Here is a 20,332-nt window from a genome sequence, read left to right as displayed (position 1 = left end):
AGGGGGCGCTGTGCTGTGGGGAGCCCCAGCAGGTGGCGTGGACCCCAATGCCCCAGTGTGGCGCTAGGGGGCGCTGTGCTGTGGGGAGCCCCAGCAGGAGGCACAGACCCCAATGCCCCAGTGTGGCGCTAGGGGGCGCTGTGCTGTGGGGAGCCCCAGCAGGTGGCGTGGACCCCAATGCCCCAGTGTGGCGCTAGGGGGCGCTGTGCTGTGGGGAGCCCCAGCAGGTGGCGTGGACCCCAATGCCCCAATGTGGCGCTAGGGGCGCTGTGCTGTGGGGAGCCCCAGCAGGAGGCACAGACCCCAATGCCCCAGTGTGGCGCTAGGGGCGCTGTGCTGTGGGGAGTCCCAGCAGGTGGCGTGGATCCCAATGCCCCAGTGTGGTGCTAGGGGGCGCTGTGCTGCAGTGGTGGGGATCTCAGGAGGGGGTACTCTCCCCTGGCAGTCAGTGTTGACCCCAATGCCCCAGTGTGGCGCTAGGGGGCGCTGTGCTGTGGGGAGCCCCAGCAGGAGGCACAGACCCCAATGCCCCAGTGTGGCGCTAGGGGGCGCTGTGCTGTGGGGAGCCCCAGCAGGAGGCACAGACCCCAATGCCCCAGTGTGGCGCTAGGGGCGCTGTGCTGTGGGGAGTCCCAGCAGGTGGCGTGGACCCCAATGCCCCAGTGTGGTGCTAGGGGGCGCTGTGCTGCAGTGGTGGGGATCTCAGGAGGGGGTACTCTCCCCTGGCAGTCAGTGTTGACCCCAATGCCCCAGTGTGGTGCTAGGGGCGCTGTGCTGTGGGGAGCCCCAGCAGGTGGCGTGGACCCCAATGCCCCAGTGTGGCGCTAGGGGGCGCTGTGCTGTGGGGAGCCCCAGCAGGAGGCACGGACCCCAATGCCCCAGTGTGGTGCTAGGGGGCACGTGCTGCAGGGGCTGGGATCTCAGGAGGGGGTTCTCTCCCCTGGCAGTCACTGCTGACCCCAATGCCTCAAGACAGGGTGCGGGAGATGCTGCCTGAGGATACAAGGGGCACTGCCGGCCCTGAGCACAGTGCCACTGAGAGCCCCCGGTGCCCCTTCACTGCCCGTCCCGTGCTGGGCAGTGCTGCCCCACCCCTCGAGCAGCGTCGAGGGAAGGAGGCTGCCGGACAACTGGGAGAGCAAAAGCCACTGGGGTGCAGGGCCTCTCTGTGGGCACCGGAGGGTGCTCAGGGTGGCAGTGGATCCCAAGCCTCTGGCATGGGTCAGCCCAAGGACGAGGTGTTGAGAGCCCGAGTGGGCCAGGGGCTGCCGCAGCCTGATGGTAGCCACTGGGTCACCCCAGAGCTAGGCCACAGGAGCCGCTTCACAGGCTTCTCCGTGTCTCCTCTGCTCAGGCATCGCTCCCAACATCACCAAGGGCCCCCTTGACAGCACCGTGATCGACGGCATGTCCGTGGTTCTCAGCTGCGAGACCTCGGGGGCACCCCGGCCGGCCATCACCTGGCAGAAAGGTAAAGGGAGCCACGGGGAGGATGGGCCATACCCCAGCGCTGCATCTCTGGGCACAGTCACCTGGGGTCCTTGTAGGGCCCAGAGCTGTGGGCACCCCATCCAGAGCCCCACCCCGTGGCAGAGCCCTCCTGCTGCCTCATGCATCATGTGCTCCCTCTCATCCCCATGCAGAGCCCTCCCTCACCTCCCAGCTGGCACCTGGCCATTCTCTCAGCTGCCCAACCTCCTGCTGCCGAGGGCAGTGCCCCCCTTCCACCTGATCCCCATCCCACTGCTGAGGCTGGCCCCCCCGAGGGGGGAGAAGTCAGAGGGTTAATGCCAAGCCAGCGCAGAGGGTGGTTCGGATCAGCATCCCATGTGCTGGGGGGGAGCGGTGGGCATTGGTCTAGTGTCACCTGGGCAGGGCATGCAGCCTGGGGCAGGAGCTCAGGGCTAGGAGCTGCATTCTGGCCCCCTGGCTGGAGCTGAGGGAAGGAGTGGGGAGAAGGCAGTGCGTGTTGCTCCAGTTCATTGCAGCTGGCAGCTCCCAAAACTCTGTGCCATGCCCCTGAGCCAGAGGGCAGTGGGGGGTGTCGGTGCCTGGGCAGAGCCTGTGGGGGACTCAGCTGGGCTCTCAGTCCCCGGGCAGTGCCCTGCTTGCCCCATAACATCGGGCACATGGCAGCCAGGCCAGGTCCCTTTGCTGCTGCACACCCGACATGTACCGCTTCTAGGAGCAGCGTCCGGAGCTGCAGAGTCTTGCCCTGTCCCCGACATGCCAGGCTCACCTACCCCCTCTGGGAGGACAGCTCCAGGTTACGCTGCTTCCCCCACAGGCCCCCGTCACTGCCTTGTCAAAACCTGCCCGGCGCCCGCTCTTAGAGCCGCAGCGCTGCTTGTGAGGAGGTTCTTGCTCCCTGGACGGGGCAAAGCCCGTGCTGTCTGCCCCCGGCTGTGTGCCTGGGAGATGGGCAGTGTCTCCTGCTGGCATTTCCAGCCCAGGCCAGGGGCTCGGCTCGGTGAGCATGAGGTTGAGGGGCTGAGAGCTTGGCTCAGAGCCAGGCGTGATGGACCCTGCCCGGCTCCGTCGATGCCCCTCAGTCTGCAGCCCCCTCGTTCTCCCAGCCCTGCAGGACTCTGCAAACTCATGTCACTTGTGAGCAGGCTGGTTTGCAGGCAGGTCTCCTGGCCCTCTGGCTCCTTCCCCATCTGGCTCGGGAGCGGGGCGTGGGCGCTGGGTTGGCTATGGGCACCAGGATCTCCCTGGCCATCGCTTCCTGCGGATGACTGGGCTCTCCCCTCTCCCCACAGGGGAGCGGATCCTGGCCAGCGGCTCGGTGCAGCTGCCGCGCTTCACCCTGCTGGAGTCGGGCAGCCTCCTCGTCAGCCCCACGCACATCACCGACGCCGGCAGCTACACCTGCTTGGCCACCAACTCCCGTGGGGTGGACGAGGCCTCTGCAGACCTCGTCGTGTGGGGTAAGGCCGCTCTGCCCCTGCTGGCCCCCGCCCCATCAGCCCCCGCTGGGCCCCAGCCAGACCCAGACCAACATCCCCAGCACCTAGCGCGGCACGGCTCTCACCACTGGGCCTGGTTTCCCCAGCGCCCCCTGCTGACCCCGTTGTGAGGCTTACGTGGAGCTCGACTCCAGGCCCCTGGCATGGCAGGGCAGAGCGCAACCCCCTCCCCCTCCGCCAGGCTGTGACACTCTCTCCTGCCCTTCGCCCCAGAGAGAGCCCTGCTGGAGCTGGCCCCCCCAGTTGGCGGAACCCCCCCACATTCCCACAAGTGGGGGCTGATGCTCACTATGTGTCTGTTCCGCAGCCCGCACCCGCATCACCAGCCCCCCTCAGGACCAGAGCGTCATCAAGGGAACCAAAGCCTCCATGAGCTGCGGTGTCACCCACGACCCCAGCGTGGCCGTCAGGTACGTCGCCTTGGCTTAGCAGGTCTCCATCCTGGGAAGCCCGGCTCCCAGAGCTCCTCCCGGAGCTTCCTGGCAGGGCATCCAGGGGCTCCCAGGCCTGCTCCCGGAGCTCCCTGGCAGGGCGTCCGGGGGCTCCCAGCCCTGCTCCCGGAGCTCCCTGGCAGGGTGTCCGGGGGCTCCCAGCCCTTCTCCCGGAGCTCCCTGGCAGTGGGGGAGGTTGGGGGTCCCAGCCCTGCTTCCAGGGGGGTGGGCAGGGACTTTCCCATTCCCCCAAGCAGGGCAGAGATGCAGTGGGTGAATTAACCCCCCTACCCTCCTAGTGCAGGGCAGGTGGGAGCCAGGGGACCTTTCCTGCAGAGCCAGAGACCCCAGCCCTGATGGATCCACACCCCTGGCCCTGGTTGACTATCTGATGGGGGGATAAATGCTGCCTTGCTGCGGGAGCCCCCCCTGCTATCTCGGATCCCCCCCCCCACACCCAGCTTCCTGAGCTGTGGCATTTCAACTCTGCACCACCACCCGGTGCGCGACCTGGGTACAGCGCCTGCAGGAGGCTGCGAGCTGTGCCATGCCCCTGCCGCCCCTGCTCCCTCCCGCCCCGCCTGGTGGCTGAGACCCAGGCTGGGGGGTTGCTCTGAGCGAAGCCAGCGTGCATGGGGCAGCCCATGCACCACGTCCCGCCGAGGGACCAGTAGGACTCTTCCAGAGCAAGGGCCGTCGCTGCATTACAGAGAGACAGGGCGGGGTCTGGGGGCTATGTGGGGGCTGGGACACCTGGGTTCTCCCCCAGCTGTTGGAGGGGAGTGGGGTCTGGTGGTTGCCTCAGGGGGGCTGGGGTCAGGACGCCTGGGTTCCATTCCCAGCTCCAGCCCTGAAGCCCGTGGTGGCCTTGCGGCAGGTACATCTGGGAGAAGGACGGCACACCCGTCAGCGTGGACGGCATCCCGCGGCTCCGGCTGGACAAGGAGGGCACCCTTCACATCTCCCAGACCTGGTCCGGGGACATTGGCACCTACACCTGCCGGGTCCTCTCCGCTGGGGGCAACGACTCCTGCAGCGCCCACCTGCGCGTCAGGTGAGGAAGCCTGCTGGCCTAGGTCCCCCCCCGCATGCCCCGCCTGGGACAGAAATGCTGCTGGGGCTCATCCTCCCACCTAGACACCCTCCCAGCTTCCTGCCACGGCATCTCCCCATTCCCCCTGCCCGCGCACCTTGCCTCCTCCTGCCACGGGGTCCCCTCCCACCACAGCATACCTTCTATGGCATCCCCCTGCCCGCGCACCCTGCCTCCTCCTGCCACAAGGTCCTCTCCCACCTCAGCATATCTTCTATGGCATCCCCCTGCCTGCATACCCGGCCTCCTCCTGCCATGGGGTCCCCTCCCACCATGGCATATCTTCTTTAGCATACCCCTGCCCACGTACCCTGCCTCCTCCTGTCACAAGGTCCCCTCCCACCACAGCATACCTTCTATGGCATCCCCCTGCCCGCATACCCTGCCTCCTCCTGCCACGGGGTCCTCTCCCACCTCAGCATATCTTCTATGGCATCCCCCTGCCCGCATACCCGGCCTCCTCCTGCCACGGGGTCCCCTCCCACCACAGCATATCTTCTATGGCATCCCCCTGCCCGCGCACCCTGCCTCCTCCTGCCACGGGGTCCTCTCCCACCTCAGCATATCTTCTATGGCATCCCCCTGCCCGCATACCCGGCCTCCTCCTGCCACGGGGTCCCCTCCCACCACAGCATACCTTCTATGGCATCCCCCTGCCCGTGCACCCTGCCTCCTCCTGCCACAAGGTCCTCTTCCACCTCAGCATATCTTCTATGGCATCCCCCTGCCCGCATACCCGGCCTCCTCCTGCCACGGGGTCCCCTCCCACCACAGCATACCTTCTATGGCATCCCCCTGCCCGCGCACCCTGCCTCCTCCTGCCACGGGGTCCTCTCCCACCTCAGCATATCTTCTATGGCATCCCCCTGCCCGCATACCCGGCCTCCTCCTGCCACGGGGTCCCCTCCCACCACAGCATACCTTCTATGGCATCCCCCTGCCCATGCACCCTGCCTCCTCCTGCCACAAGGTCCTCTCCCACCTCAGCATATCTTCTATGGCATCCCCCTGCCACGTACCCTGCCTCCTCCTGTCACAAGGTCCCCTCCCACCACAGCATATCTTCTATGGCATCCCCCTGCCCGCGCACCCTGCCTCCTCCTGTCACAAGGTCCCCTCCCACCACAGCATATCTTCTATGGCATCCCCCTGCCCGCATACCCTGCCTCCTCCTGCCACGGGGTCCCCTCCCACCATGGCATATCTTCTATGGCATCCCCCTGCCCGCGCACCCTGCCTCCTCCTGCCACGGGGTCCCCTCCCACCACAGCGTACCTTCTATGGCATCCCCCTGCCCACGTACCCTGTCTCCTCCTGTCACAAGGTCCCCTCCCACCACAGCATATCTTCTATGGCATCCCCCTGCCCGCATACCCTGCCTCCTCCTGCCACGGGGTCCCCTCCCACCATGGCATATCTTCTATGGCATCCCCCTGCCCGCGCACCCTGCCTCCTCCTGCCACGGGGTCCCCTCCCACCACAGCATATCTTCTATGGCATCCCCCTGCCCGCATACCCTGCCTCCTCCTGCCACGGGGTCCCCTCCCACCATGGCATACCTTCTATGGCATCCCCCTGCCCACGCACCCTGCCTCCTCCTGCCACGGGGTCCCCTCCCACCACAGTGTACCTTTTATGGCATCCCCCTGCCCATGCACCCTGCCTCCTCCTGCCACAAGGTCCTCTCCCACCTCAGCATATCTTCTATGGCATCCCCCTGCCACGTACCCTGCCTCCTCCTGTCACAAGGTCCCCTCCCACCACAGCATATCTTCTATGGCATCCCCCTGCCCGCATACCCTGCCTCCTCCTGCCACGGGGTCCCCTCCCACCACGGCATATCTTCTATGGCATCCCCCTGCCCGCGCACCCTGCCTCCTCCTGCCACGGGGTCCCCTCCCACCACAGTGTACCTTTTATGGCATCCCTCTGCCCACGTACCCTGCCTCCTCCTGCCACATGATCCCCTTCTCCCTTGTGATGGGTTACCTGGGGCACCCTGCAGCCAGGCCATAGGCTCCAGAGCCCCTGTGCCGTGGCAGCCCGGCAGTACAGGCAGGCTTGCCCTCGCAATGCCAGAGCCCACCTGGATGAGCTCCCGTGACCCGCCCCAAACGCCCTCAGCTCGCTGCCCCACCTCCTCCCTGCCTGCCTCCCCCCCTCGCCAGGGCAGTGTCCCCTCTGAAGCTGTCCCACTGTTTCCAGTGCTGGTTTCTGCTCCCCCTCCAGGCAGCTCCCCCATGCCCCGGAGAACCCGGTGGCAACACTGAGCCCGCTGGAGAAGCGTGCCATCAACCTGACGTGGGCCAAGCCCTTTGACGGGAACAGCCCCTTGCTGCACTACATCCTCGAGGTCTCCGAGAACAGTAAGGCACCCACCACTTGCACCCCGCCGCAGGGCGCTGGGAGCGGGGCGCCGGGGCTAGCGAGCTGCACAGGCATGGATGGGCCTGGTCCGCCCAACTGGGCTCCCAAGGAGGGAACCTGCAAGGGGCAGTCCAGCTACCAGTGAGTGTGCAAATGGCCGCACGCCGCTCCCTGGTTTGTGGCACTAACTGCACGCCATCAGGACGGGGCCTGGGGCTCGCCCTTGACACGCCAGCGGCTTCGCTTGCAGCACATCGTGCAGAGTGGCTCCTGACAGCCGGGAGCCAGCCGGAGACCCCACATGTCCTGTGCAGCTGAGCAGCACAGGGGGTGCCAGGCCAGGGAGTGGGGATGGGGCCTACTGGCAACTGAAAGGACCGTGTTTGCCCCCTAGCCCTGTGCCGGCTCTCCGCTCCACCCCTCCCCTCTCTGCCCTGCAGATGCCCCCTGGACCACCCTCATGGCCAGCGTTGACCCCGAGGCGACCTCCGTGGTGGTGCGAGGCCTGGTGCCCGCGCGCTCCTACCAGTTCCGCCTCTGCGCTGCCAACGACGTGGGCAAAGGGCAATTCAGCCAGGACACCGAGAGGTAAGGCAGGGCTGGGCGGCCCAGGAGTTGGCCAGGGCAGGGCGGGGGGGCCCCACTCACGACCTTCACTGCCTCCCCTCCCAGGGTGTCCCTGCCGGAAGAGCCCCCCACTGCACCCCCCCAGAACGTCATCGCCAGCGGCAGGACCAACCAGTCCATCATGATCCAGTGGCAGCCACCTCCTGAGAGCCACCAGAATGGCCTCCTGAAAGGCTACCTCATCAGGTAGGCCACTGGGGGGGAGCCGGCCCTCCCCACCCGGCCGGTCCCCAGGGCGGCATCTGCCTGGCTCCCACCAGGTGGGCCTGCTGGAGCCAGAGGGGGCCTGGCTGCCCGCTGGCCTGACTTGCCCTCCCCCTGCCCCCAGGTTCTGCCTGGCCGGCCTGCCTGTTGGCTACCAATTCAAGAACATCACCAGCGCCGAGGTCAACAACCTTCTCCTGGAGGATCTCATCATCTGGACCAACTACGAGATCGAGGTGGCGGCGTACAACAGCGCCGGCCTGGGGGTCTACAGCGCCAGGGTGACCGAGTGGACGCTGCAGGGAGGTGGGCGAGGAGGGGGGGCTTTCCCCAGCTCCGGGGGAAGGGCACTGGGTCTCCGCTAGCCCAGCTATGGGGTGCTGAGTCCCGGGGGATTCTTGAGCCCGGCCTCAGCTCACAAGCTGCTGGGGGCCAGGTGATCAGCAGTGGGCTCCCGACCCAGATCACCAGCCTGCAAAGCAGCATTTGCCAGGCTGAATGGCAGATGCGCTGCTGATCCCCGGAGGGGCCTGGGCAATGTCTGCTGCAGGCAGCACCCCCTCCACCCCCGCCTCCTGAGCGAACCTGCTCTGTGGCTGGGGGAGAGGAGGGGCCGGACTCTGCAGTGCCCCTGTCCCCAGGGAGGTTTCAGAGCTCACTGTGGGGGAGGAGAGGCAGGAGTGGCGCCAGGGTTTTTGGCGCCCTGGGGGGGGTCCTTCCGTGCTCCCGGTCGTTGGCAGCAATTCTGCGGCGGGGGGTCCTTCCGCACTGCCGGTCTTCGGCACTTTGGCTGCGGGTCCCGGAGCGAGTGAAGGACCCGCCGCAGAATTGCCGCCGAAGACCCAGAGCGCGGAAGGACCCCCCGCCGCCGAATTGCCGCCAAGGGTGGCAAAATGCCACCCCCCCAAATCCTAGTGCCCTAGGTAACCTCCTAGGTCCCCTAAATGGAAGTGCCGGCCCTGGGAAAAGGGTTGGCCGTGAGGCGGAGGGGAGCCCAGCCTGCCACTCCCTGCCTGCCCGGTGTCCCAGTGCCATGGCTGGGAGGGAGGCTGCCTGATGAGAGAGATGCTGCCATTCCCAGTGCCCCTGGCCACAAGCCCCAGGCCCAGGCAGCACCTCCATCCCACAGTGTCCCCGCCCCCGTGCTAAGCCTGTCCTCCTCTCCTGCAGTTCCCACCGTGCCCCCGGGCAACGTACAGGCCGAGGCCACCAATGCCACCACCATCCGCTTCACCTGGAACCCGCCCAGCCCCCAGTTCATCAATGGCATCAACCAGGGCTACAAGGTAAGCGGGAGGCGGGGGAGGAGAGGGCACAGCTCCAAACCGAACACAGGGCATAGGATGGCACCCACTCCTCGAGACACCCACCAGCAGCACAGGCCTCGGGGGGTAGGAAACCCAGCGTGGAAGAAGGGCCTGATCCTGGGAGGTGCTGAGTACTCTCAGCTCAGTCCCTTGGCCAATACATTCCTTTCTTCTCACACATTCACACTTAGCTACAGCTGGTCCATGTCTCATTTCCTTCCCCCTCTGGGGTGAGAGTGAAACAGCATCCCCCTCTCCATGGGTCATCCACTCGCTGGCAGCAATAGCAGGTTGTTATCCTCAGTGTGAGCCAACTGCTACAGGGTGGGCCAGACACACTGTGCCCATGTGTTGCAAACACTTAGGGCTGTACTAAGAGACCCTAATCCATCTTTGCTCTGAGCTGCGGTTCGGTGGATTGATTAGTGAGAAGGCAATGTTACGGCTCAGCTTCCCCAGGAACAGCACCATCATCTTGGATTCTCCGCCGGGGGGGCAAGCCGGCAATGTGAATAAAATCCACAGCATCTCTGCTTAAACCCTCGTTTCACACTCGTGGCCTCAAACTTTCTAAACCTCTTTTCCGAGGAAAAGTCTTCCCAGACCCGTAACAAAAACGGCTTCCCTTTGCATTTGCAAACCCTCAAAGCAGGTATTCGAATTGAGTCGAGCCTGACCATTAAAATAATATTTACTAAGATTTAACACTTACACAGAACCTCAGCCTCCAGTGCTCCGTAATTCATTCCAATTTACATTAATTACTTTGAATTAAAATATTCTACGTGTTTCTTAATCTGCTGCAAAGAAGTTCAGGAATTTAATTGCCAACAAATGAGATAACCAGAGTAAGCAGGATATTTAACATACTTATTAAATGCCACTTAGTATTTTTGATTAGTATTTTAGGGCCTAATTAGTAGCTAATTAAGTTGCTATAGGCTATCTTCCACAGTCCCAATTTAATGCCTAGACGTCCCTTCTAAATGTAACACCGTAGCAAAGCAGGCTATTGTGCATTGTTATCTGGGGGAGTTAATTACAAAGCAGTCTATTGTTCTGTATGGATAAATACAAACGCTTATTAAAACACATCAAGTGTTTGCTTTTCGCCATTAATTGATGTTTAATCAACACCGAATAAATGAGAGGCTTCGAATGAAAAGCTGATTTGGAGATGCACTGGAGGGTTTGCATTGTCTTGAAGAGAAGTGTGGGGAGACGCCCCCGCCCCAAAGGAAATCTCTGTTCCCTTGGGGAAAGCAAAGACTTCCCCCACAACTTGTGAGTGAAAAGGTTGTGGGAATCCAGTACACAAACACCTCAGAGCTCAGCTTGCTGGCTGGGGGCCGTACACAGCCGGAAGCCTGGGCCGTTTGTAAAGCCAAGTTGCTAAGCACTCTGAGATTGGCACCTGCCACAGCAAATCATAATAATACAGAGGCTGGTTTAAAAATGCTGTTTGTTAAAGTTTAAAAATCATATATTCAAAAATAATCACACACCCCCAACGCGACCTGTGTTGCTAACAACTCCTTTGATCATTGTTTGAGCATCAGATTTACCTTTTCCCTGCTTTCTGGTCTGTTTTATGTTTTGCCCTTCACTGAGCCTGGGCAATGAAAGTAGTCAGGCCCCTTGCCCTGGGTGAGTCTCCTACCAGAGCCCGATGCTGCAGTGCTTGGGGGCCAGCTAAACCCAGCACTGGGAACGCTTCCACTGATATTCCAAAGCCGCGCCGTTCCCCCTCCACACGTCCCTTCTGGCCTGTCTGACAGCGCCCCGTGAAAGCTAAACCCCAGCGTCCTGGTCGGATGCAGGAGCAGGTGGGGAGAGTGAGCTGAGTTCAGAGGAGATCCAGGATCTTAGGCCCAAAAGACACACTAGCTGGAAACACGGACGCATCAGAAACAGACCTGACCGTGCTCCCAAGGTCAGGACTCTGCCACAGCTGAAAGTAGATTAAGGCGTCCTTGGCTTATCTATCACCATCTGGCTCTGTCTACCCTTGTCATACCTTCCAGTCTGTCTAATTAAGTATCGGGGCAGGTTACCAAGGGGGGTTGTAAATTTTCCATCCCTCCATGTCTTTGAATGGAGACTGAAAGATACTGGGCTGTGCTCTTCAGGCACGAATGGTTGAGCTTAATGCCGGGATCGCTGGGCGAGGGTCTCTGGGCTGTTACTGAGGAGGTGCGGTGGGGCTGGGGCAGTGATCTGGCGTCTTGGCGACCCTCTGGTCCCCGTGACCAGTGGACATCCCGGGCGTTTCCGTCACTCACGACCCGCCCTTTGGGAGGAGAGGCTGCTGAGGGGGCAGCCGCGGGGCTGAGGGCTGGTTCTCCCCCCACGCAGGGCTGTGACCCTGTTGTTCTGCCCCACTAGCTGATCGCGTGGGAGCCGGAGCAGGCGGAGGAGGTGACCGTGGTGACGGTGAGGCCCAACTTCCAGGACAGCATCCACGTGGGCTACATCGGGGGCCTGAAGAAGTTCACCGAGTACTTCACCTCCGTGCTGTGCTTCACCACACCGGGCGATGGCCCACGCAGCCCGCCGCAGCTGGTGCGCACCCACGAGGACGGTACGGGGAGGCCTCGCATTCCCTTGTGACACAGAGTGGGGCGCGCAGCCCAGCTCCCAGGGGCGCCTGCAGGGCCAGGAACCTGGGCCCTAGAACCTGCCCCTACTCCCCATGGAGGTGTCACGGAGTTACCGGGCGATGCTCTGGAACTGCTCCCCACCAAGCCAGTCAGGACTTTGGGGAGTCTCCTCTCCCTTGGAGCAGACTTGTTCAGGGCAAGAAGCTCACACGTCTTCACCTCCTGGGTCTCTCCTTGGAGCATTCAGCATCCTCTGCCCCTCCGTGCGCTTCCCACAGCGAGCCCATCCCAGCGGGGTCCTGGGGAAGCCACAGGGTCCTGCACCCCCACTTTACAGTCAGACTGACTCTCAGCCAGCCAGTAACACAGAGGTTTATTCGATGGCAGGATCATGGTCTAAAACAGAGCTTGTAGATACCGCAAACCGGACCCCTCGGCCGGGTCCATTCTGGGGGCCAGTGAGCCAGACCCCACATCTGCACTTCACTCCTTGTCCCCAGGCAGCTCCAGATTAAACCCCCTCCAGCCCCTTCTTTCTGCTCAGCCCCTTTCCCGGGCCAGGAAATCACCTGATCCCTTTGTCTCCAACACCTTCAGCTGGCACCTTTGCAGAGGAGGGGCCCAGGCCATCAGTTGCTAAGAGACAGAGTGCCAGGCATTTAGGTGCACTGGCCCTTTGCTCTGTAGCAATCACACACCCTTATTCCACCACCTAGATACTTAAGAACTGCCATGGGGACACTGAGGCACCAACACAGTATTCAGAGCAAACATTAAGAACGTTCCCAGTTTGTCACAGGGGGAGATCCCCGCTTGCTCCAATTCCCCATGGGGGAGGCCCCCCGCTCGTTCCAACTCCCCATGGGGGAGGCCCCAGGGAGACCCCCATTTGCTCCAACTCACTATGAGGGAGACCCTAAGCAGACCCCCAGGCACTCCAGGTCACCGTGGGGGATGCCCCACAAGACCCCTGCTTGTGCCAATTCCCTTTGGGAGATACCTTGGGGAGACCCCCACTCGTTCCAACTCATTTTGGGGGATACCCCGGGAAGCCCCCTGCTCGCTCCAGCTCAGCATTCGCTCTCACTAGCCAGTGCCCTGGGGAGACCTCGGCTCACCTCGGCCTGGCTGCACAGGGGGTGCTGAGATGTGCACTGCTTGCTCCGCTCTAACTCTTGGCGTTGGGGTTTCTTGGGCAGCGCCTGGCCCCGTGGGGCACCTCAGCTTCAGTGACATCCTGGACACGTCGCTGAAGGTCAGCTGGCAGGAGCCCCTGGAGAAGAACGGCATCCTGACCGGTAAGGAGCTTCTGGGGGACTGCTTGCCGGACCCTCCCCCAGCCCAGCTGAGCTGCAGCCTGGTGCTGCCCAGGGCCGCAGTCGGGAACGCGCTCTGTGCCGCAGGACAGTCCTGTCTCCCCAGCACCTTCCTTCCCTCATGTGGGGTCCTGGGGAGACAGGCCCCTGCCGTTCTCCTAGGGTGCTTCAGTTACCCATCTCCACCCCGCTCCCCTCAGCCCCATCCTCCGCATCCCAGCCACGTCTGGCTCCCTCCACATCACGGCGTGCCAAGGAGGCGCTGGTGTGGCCGGGGCAGCACCCACTACACTGGGTGGATGTTACTATGGACGATGGTGGGGAAATGGCTGCGTGGCGAACACTCGGTGGAGAATTCGGGGCAAGAGCCAGTGAGTGGGATCTTCCTAACCCCCCAACCGGCTTGAGCATCCCACTCCTGGTGCCTGAACCGCAGAGGGGTTTGCAAGCGAGGGGTGTGGGGCAGAAGGGACCAGCATTGGCTCAAGGAGCTGGCTCTGCCCTTTGGCCTCTGGCTAGTGGCCCCTTGCGCCAGGCTGTCAGGCTGCTGGGGGGATCTGGGAAGTGAGGCCCCTCTGCCGGCAAAGCATGGGGGTGGCACTGCATTGGCTGGGGCCCACGCGCTGGCCTGGGGAGGGGTGCAGGCAAGTTGAAGGGTGTCCCCTGGGGGGTGGTGGGGGAGGTTCCCGCAGTGGGGGACTGGTTGTGACCCACCCATGTGCCTGTGGCTGGCTCGTGTTTGCAGGCTACCGGATCTCCTGGGAGGAATACAACCGCACCAACACACGTGTGACACACTACCTGCCCAACCTCACCCTGGAGTACCGCGTCACCGGCCTCACCGCCCTCACCACCTACACCATTGAGGTGGCCGCCATGACGTCCAAGGGGCAGGGCCAGGTGTCCTCCTCCACCATCTCCTCCGGGGTCCCTCCAGGTAAACCCGGCTCCCGACCCCCTTCTGCTCCCATCACCAGCCTCCCGCTGGTTTCCGGCAGGCCCAGGGTGGAGGGCACCCCACGAAGAACGTGCTGGGAGCAGGTCTGGAGCCGGGGGTGAGGCTGGGCCCGAGCAGCACAGAGCAGGAGCTGGCTCTTTAGCAGCTGTTGACCAGACCTGGCTACTCGTGCTGGGGGTGACTCTGCGCTAGAGCTGCCGGGGCGTGTGCATGATGCTCCAGTAGCTGCGCCATTCTCCCCTACGGCCTCCCCGACTGCTGCCGCGGGTGCGGGTGCCCAGATGTGGGCACTGATAGGAGGGGGAAGGCCAGCCACACTTTCCTCCCCGCCCTGCAACAGGATGTCCCTTCCCATCCTGTCCTCTCCCTGCAGAGCTCCCCGGCGCGCCGACCAATCTGGGCATCTCCAACATCGGCCCGCGCTCCGTCACGCTCCAGTTCAGGCCAGGCTACGACGGGAAGACTTCCATTTCCCGCTGGCTGGTGGAAGCTCAGGTGAGGGGTCTCTGGAGGGGGAGGTGAAGGAGCCGGGGAATCCAGGCCTATTGGAGGGGTGTACAGCACCTTGCACTTGGGAGCTCTCTGCCTCCGCTGTCTTGGGCTGGGACGTTGCGCTGACAGGAGCGACCTGCATGGCCCATGTGCAGCACAGGCAGCGCCTCACGCCACCCACTTGTCCACAGGTGGGTCAGATTGGCGAGAACGAGGAGTGGGAGCTCATTCACCAGCTGGCCAATGACCCTGACGCCCGCTCCATGGAGGTGCCCAACCTCCACCCGTACATGTACTACAGGTGGGTGCTGGGGACCGGCGCTGGGCGAGTGCCGTGGCTGCTACAACCCCCACCCTGGGTGGCAAGGGAGCCTGGCTGGCCCTAATGGGTCTTCTCAGCCTGTCGGGCACTGGGCTTTCCTCTGCCGAAGACTTGTATCCCCAGAGGCGCTGGGCAGAGCTTCTCCTCCCCTAGCACCGTGCCCCCAACGTCAGCCTCCCCCTGGGGAGGTAGCGGAGCCCAAGAGCATCAGGGAGGGGGGCTCTGGGTCCCAGGTGCGGCTGAACCTTTCCCCAGCAGCAGCGCCCCCTAGTGTCCCCCGGAGCACAGCATGGGCGCAGCACTGGTGGTGGGGACACCCTGAGCTTTGCACAGACGGGGGTGGGGCTTGTATTGTAGCCCCTGTGGAGGAGCTTGGGGGGTGCCCGCAGCCCTCCTGAGTCCCCTCCCTGACCACGGTGACTCGGCTCCTCTCCTCGCAGCTTCCGCCTCCGGCAGGTGAACATCGTGGGCACCAGCCCCCCCAGCGTGCCCTCCAGGAGGATGCAGACCCTGCAGGCTCCCCCAGATGTGGCACCCGCCAACGTCACCCTGCGGACGGCCAGCGAGACCAGCCTGTGGCTGCGCTGGATGGTGAGTGACCGCAGGGCGCATCCTGGAAACCCCAGGCCTGGGCCAACTCCCTGCCCGGGATGGGCACTGCCACCACGTCTGCCCAGGGCACTCCCTTGGGTGGGGAGCCGGGAATGAAGCAAAGAGAAAACGGCAGTCACGGGTCAGGGGGCTGCAGCCTTGTTGAATGCAGCGTTAGCCACTGTCTTCCGGGGGGTGGGCGGTGGAAGCAGCCTGGCTGTGCATTGCAGTGGGGATGGTAAGTGAGTGGGGGGACCTGCACACAGGCTAGTGTGGGCAGCGCTGGTTTGGGTGAGGGGGTGAACATGGATGAATGGGGGGCTGTGTGAGGAGTGCAGAAGGGAAGCAAGGTTTGTACAGATTAGTTGGGGGCTGTGTAGGGTGGGGGGGAGCGGTTAGGTTGGGGGAAGGTACGTGGGTTAGCGGGGGCTGTGCTGGGTGTAGGGGAGGGAAGGTGGGTGAGCAGGGTCTGTGCTGGGTGTGAGGGAGGGTACGTGGGTTAGCGGGGGCTATGCTGGTTATGGGGGAGGGTATGTGGGTTAGAGGGGGCTGTGCTGGGTGTGGGGGACGCTATGTGGGTTAGCGGGGGGCTGCGCTGTGTGGGGGGAAGGGTAGGTGGGTTAGCAGGGGCTGTGCTGGGTGTGAGGGGAGTGGTTGGGGGGTGGGCCGGGTGAGGGTGGCTGGTGCTGAGCGTCTCCCCTTCCCCAGCCGCTCCCGGAGCTGGAGTACAACGGGAACCCGGAGTCGGTGGGCTACAGGCTGCGGTACACGCGGGCGGACGGGCGGGGCAGGACAGTGGCGCACGTGATCCACGACCGGGTGGAGCGGGAGTACACCATCGAGGACCTGGAGGAGTGGACGGAGTACCGCGTGCAGGTGCAGGCCTTCAACGCCATCGGGGCCGGGCCCTGGAGCCATGTCGTGCTGGGACGAACCAGGGAGTCAGGTATCTCCTGCCGGGTCTGGGGCCTGTCCCACCGGCTACTCCTCGGCTGGCAGTGCCCGTCAGACCCCCAGCCTGGGTGTGCCCTGCCCGGCCCTCTGCCCCTTCCAGGCCCACTGCCATGGGAACCAGTCGGGCCAGCTTCTGACCTGGCTGTCTTCTCCCCTCGCCAGTCCCCTCGTCTGGCCCAACCAACGTGTCCGCGCTGGCCACCACCTCCAGCAGCATGCTGATCCGATGGAATGAGATCCCCGAGGCGGATCGCAACGGGCTCATCCTGGGCTACAAGGTGGGTCTCATCCCGTGTGATCCCTTGTTTGGACCCAGCCACCCCCTCTGAATAGCTGGGCTGGTTCCCCTCTGCCCCACCCACAGCCCCCTGCGACGCAGCCCTGGGGTCCTCCCCACCAGCTCTGCTGGTGCCCCTCAATCCCGATCCACAACCCCCCTGCTATGCCAGCCCTGGGGTCCTCCCCACCAGCTCTGCTGGTGCCCCTCAATCCCGATCCACAACCCCCTTGCTATGCCAGCCCAGGGCTCCCCACCAGCTCTGCCCCTCAATCCCAATCCACAACCCCCCTGCTATGCCAGCCCTGGGCTCCCAACCAGCTCTGCCCCTCAATCCCGATCCACAACCCCCCTGCTATGCCAGCCCTGGGCTCCCCACCAGCTCTGCCCCTCAATCCCGATCCACAACCCCCCTGCTATGCCAGCCCTGGGCTCCCCACCAGCTCTGCCCCTCAATCCCGATCCACAACCCCCCTGCTATGCCAGCCCTGGACTCCTCCCCACCAGCTCTGCCGGTGCCCCTCAATCCCGACCCACTGCCCCCTGCTCCCCAGTCCTGTGGCCCGTGGCTATTCCAGGCCTGGGCTCCCTGAAACATGCCTGTCAATGCTCCTGCCGTGGCTTTTCCTTGGGGAGAGGCTGCCCTGCGTGCGGTGTGGCGCTGTCACATGGGGCTAGGGCAGGTGTCCCCTGGTGACCTAGATGGGGTGTGAACTGAGAGGCCGTCATGTGCCCGGGCCCCATTCAGCCTGGTGAGTGGGTTCAGCTGGCATGGCAGGGCAGCCCCAGGGTGGCTCCGTGGGTTTCACGTGGGCTGTTCCAGGTCGTGTACAAGGAGAAGGACTCGGATGCGCGGGCCCAGTTCTGGCCGGCGCAGGGGAACGCCTCCCGCAGCGCCCAGCTCACGGGCCTGGGCAAGTACGTGCTGTACGAGATCCGCGTGCTGGCCTTCACCCGCATTGGAGACGGCGCGCCCAGCTCCCCGCCCATCCTGGAGAGGACTCTGGACGATGGTAGGTGCCGCTCCTCCCCCACCCATTCCCGCTGTCGGGGGCGCTCGGGGTGCTTGGCCCTCACGGCGGGTGACACGCGGGGTGAGGCCAGACGCAAACGGGGGCCAGTCCATGAAAGGGCAAGTGCCCCCGTCATCCTGGGATGGGGAGAAAATGGTGTCTGGTCGGCCCTCGCCACACTCCGTGCAAACAGCTCCCCCTCTGTCTGCCTGTCCTTGGAGGGCTCCGGCAGACAGGGGTGGGGGTGCCAGCCCCAGAAATAGAATGAGGAGACATAACAGGGCAGGAGAGAGCATTCCTGAGTGTGTATCTGGGCCCCGGGGTGGGGGTGTGCCCCCATACACGTGTGTGTATTTGTGCTCGTGTGTGCCCCCAGGGTATGCTGAGGAGGGGGTGTGTACAGATGGGGGAGTCCCTAACAGGGTGCATGGTGGGCTGTGCCCCTAAAGGGGCTGTGGGTGTGGGGAGGGTGTCCCTAAGGGTGTGGAGGGAGGGTCGGTGTGTCTCTGTCCCTAAGTCCACGTGTGTCCCTAAGTCCACGGGAGTCTTACTGCTCCGTCAGTCTGAGACGGAGCACGGGCAGTTTTCAGTGGGACAGCTCCTGAAGGAGGGGAAGCACCATTCCCCTGTCACCCTGGGTGCCCTGTGGGGCGTTTGCGCCCGGCAGAGTTGTGCGATGGAGGCCCAGCGGCCGCTAGCTTCAGGGTTTGGCCAGCGGACTCCCCCAGCCGCTGGGCTGGGACGGGCTCCATTCCCCTTTTGATCTGGCTAAGGGCACTGAGCCTGTTTGCCTGTCACCCAACCTGCCCTCTGCTCTCGTCCTGCCCCAGTGCCTGGGCCCCCGGTGGGCATCCTCTTCCCAGAAGTGAGGACCACCTCAGTCCGGCTGATCTGGCAGCCTCCAGCTGCGCCTAACGGCATCATTCTAGGTAAGCGCTTCTCCGAGCGCCCTGGCGGGTGGGTAACGGTCCCGGGACCCCTGGGAGGGGGCTGTGCTAGGGATGCTCGGCAGCGGGAGGGGTGCAGCTGTGTGTGTGAGCGACAGGGCTGGGGCCAGGGGATAGAGCTAAGCCGAGCCCTGCTGGGGGAGGGCCATGCTGGGAGCCCACCAGTGCCCTGCATGGCATGGTCTTGCTAGGGGAATGGCAGCTGCTGTGCCAGCCACTCCCCAGCTCAGGGCTCCTCTGCAGCAGGCAGGAGCCAGCAGCCTCGGTCCCTGGATGCACCCGAGCTGCTCCTCTGATAAACCACAGAGCTGGCGAGCCCCATCAGCCGGCAGAGGGACGCAGAATCCCCTCCCCTTCTGGCTGGCCCGAGCCCAGCCCTGCTTGGCACCAAGATGGGCTGGGCACGGGCGCCCATCTTCCCGCTGGGGGGAGACATGGCCAGTGAGCCCCGGAGGGCCAGTTGTGAACATCTCAGCTCCCAGGCGGGCCCCAGGGCCGGACCCTGCGGGGGCAGCTGGGCCCAGGCGCTCACGACTGGCTCGTTAGTGGATCCCTTCGGCCAGTCCTGGCTCCACCCCGTGTCTCCTGGAGCAGCCTTTCTGCCCCCTTGCAGGCCGGGGTGGGGGGCAGCCTTGCCCCTGCGCTTGCTGACCACCTCCATCCCCCTTCTCCGCAGCCTACCAGATCACCCACCGCCTGAACACCACCAGCGCCAACGCCGCCACCGTGGAGGTGCTCAGCCCCAGCGCCCGCCAGTACACGGCCACCGGCCTGCAGCCGGAGTCGACCTACCTCTTCCGCATCACGGCGCAGACCCGCAAAGGCTGGGGCGAGGCAGCCGAGGCATTGGTGGTGACCACTGAGAAGAGAGGTAACCGTGCCAGGGCTGGGGAGCACTGCCATGAGCCAGCCAGGGGCGTGGAACTCAGGCCCTGCCTGAGGGGGGGATGGGGCCAGGCGCGGTTTCCAACCAAGCCCTCACGGCCGTCTCTCCCTCTTCAGACCGCCCGCAGCCCCCCAGCAAGCCCATGGTGCAGCAGGAGGACGTGAAGGCCCACAGCGTGCTGCTGTGCTGGGAGCCGGGCAGCGACGGCCTCTCCCCGGTCCGGTACTACACCATGCAGACCCGTGAGCTGCCAGCTGGCGAGTGGACACTGCACTCCGCCTCGGTCAGCCACAACGCCACCTCCTTTGTCGTGGACAGGTGAGGTGGGGCCTTGGAAGCAGGCAAGACCTGGTAAGGCTGTGGTGGGGTGGGGCAGGCAAGAGGCAGCGTGGCCTGAAGGCACTGGGCTGGGAGTCAGGAGGTCTGGCTTTTATTCCCGGCTCTGCCACCGACCTTAGGCACCGCTCTGTGCCTCAGTTTCCCCACCTGAAAGGAGGAGAATTGCTTTATGATGATCCTTGATCGATCTCTTTCCCTCCCACCCCCGCCTTGGCCAAAGCAAAGCTGTGCCATTTCATACCCTGCCTCCACTGGAAGGCACTGGAACCGGTGCCTCACGCCCTTCCCCTTCCCCTCCCGGCCCAGGTTGAAGCCCTTCACCTCCTACAAGTTCCGTGTCAAGGCGACCAATGACATCGGGGACAGCGAATACAGCCAGGAGTCGGAGTCACTCACCACCCTGCAGGCCGGTCAGTCCCCCTTCCCCGCGGGCAGGCATGGGAGACGCAGCACACGAAGGCTGAAGGCCACCGGAGCCGGCCTCATCTCTTCAGTGGCAGGGTGCAACCCACACTGGGTCACAGCTCCTGGCGCGCTCCAGGCCGGAGCCTTGTCTGCAGAGCAAGGGGGCCTCATTCCCCTCAGCCAGGGACCAGCTGGCGCTCTGTGGGGCGAGGCAGGGGTTGGTCACGTGGGCCC

General features: G+C 64.1%; 1 protein-coding gene across 5 annotated transcripts in view; it reads left to right on the top strand.

The window, feature by feature from the left end:
- SDK2 (sidekick cell adhesion molecule 2) overlaps positions 1 to 20,332 on the top strand; it is a 168,983-nt gene that overhangs the window by 127,831 nt on the left and 20,820 nt on the right. For all 5 annotated transcript variants that reach the window (XM_030534609.1, XM_030534607.1, XM_030534605.1 and 2 more), the window contains exons 10-31: positions 1,355 to 1,471; positions 2,763 to 2,930; positions 3,277 to 3,379; positions 4,278 to 4,454; positions 6,723 to 6,859; positions 7,301 to 7,448; positions 7,533 to 7,673; positions 7,816 to 7,997; positions 8,862 to 8,977; positions 11,384 to 11,579; positions 12,798 to 12,896; positions 13,660 to 13,851; positions 14,246 to 14,367; positions 14,556 to 14,665; positions 15,127 to 15,277; positions 15,986 to 16,223; positions 16,394 to 16,509; positions 17,332 to 17,521; positions 18,352 to 18,450; positions 19,145 to 19,339; positions 19,471 to 19,672; positions 20,000 to 20,103. In XM_030534609.1, coding sequence (XP_030390469.1) covers positions 1,355 to 1,471; positions 2,763 to 2,930; positions 3,277 to 3,379; positions 4,278 to 4,454; positions 6,723 to 6,859; positions 7,301 to 7,448; positions 7,533 to 7,673; positions 7,816 to 7,997; positions 8,862 to 8,977; positions 11,384 to 11,579; positions 12,798 to 12,896; positions 13,660 to 13,851; positions 14,246 to 14,367; positions 14,556 to 14,665; positions 15,127 to 15,277; positions 15,986 to 16,223; positions 16,394 to 16,509; positions 17,332 to 17,521; positions 18,352 to 18,450; positions 19,145 to 19,339; positions 19,471 to 19,672; positions 20,000 to 20,103 — 3,303 coding nt within the window. The remainder of the gene's footprint in view (positions 1 to 1,354; positions 1,472 to 2,762; positions 2,931 to 3,276; positions 3,380 to 4,277; positions 4,455 to 6,722; positions 6,860 to 7,300; positions 7,449 to 7,532; positions 7,674 to 7,815; positions 7,998 to 8,861; positions 8,978 to 11,383; positions 11,580 to 12,797; positions 12,897 to 13,659; positions 13,852 to 14,245; positions 14,368 to 14,555; positions 14,666 to 15,126; positions 15,278 to 15,985; positions 16,224 to 16,393; positions 16,510 to 17,331; positions 17,522 to 18,351; positions 18,451 to 19,144; positions 19,340 to 19,470; positions 19,673 to 19,999; positions 20,104 to 20,332) is intronic.

This window comes from Gopherus evgoodei, chromosome 15, assembly GCF_007399415.2.
Source record: "Gopherus evgoodei ecotype Sinaloan lineage chromosome 15, rGopEvg1_v1.p, whole genome shotgun sequence".
Taxonomy (NCBI): domain Eukaryota; kingdom Metazoa; phylum Chordata; order Testudines; family Testudinidae; genus Gopherus; species Gopherus evgoodei.
This window is presented reverse-complemented; position numbering and strand designations above follow the sequence as displayed.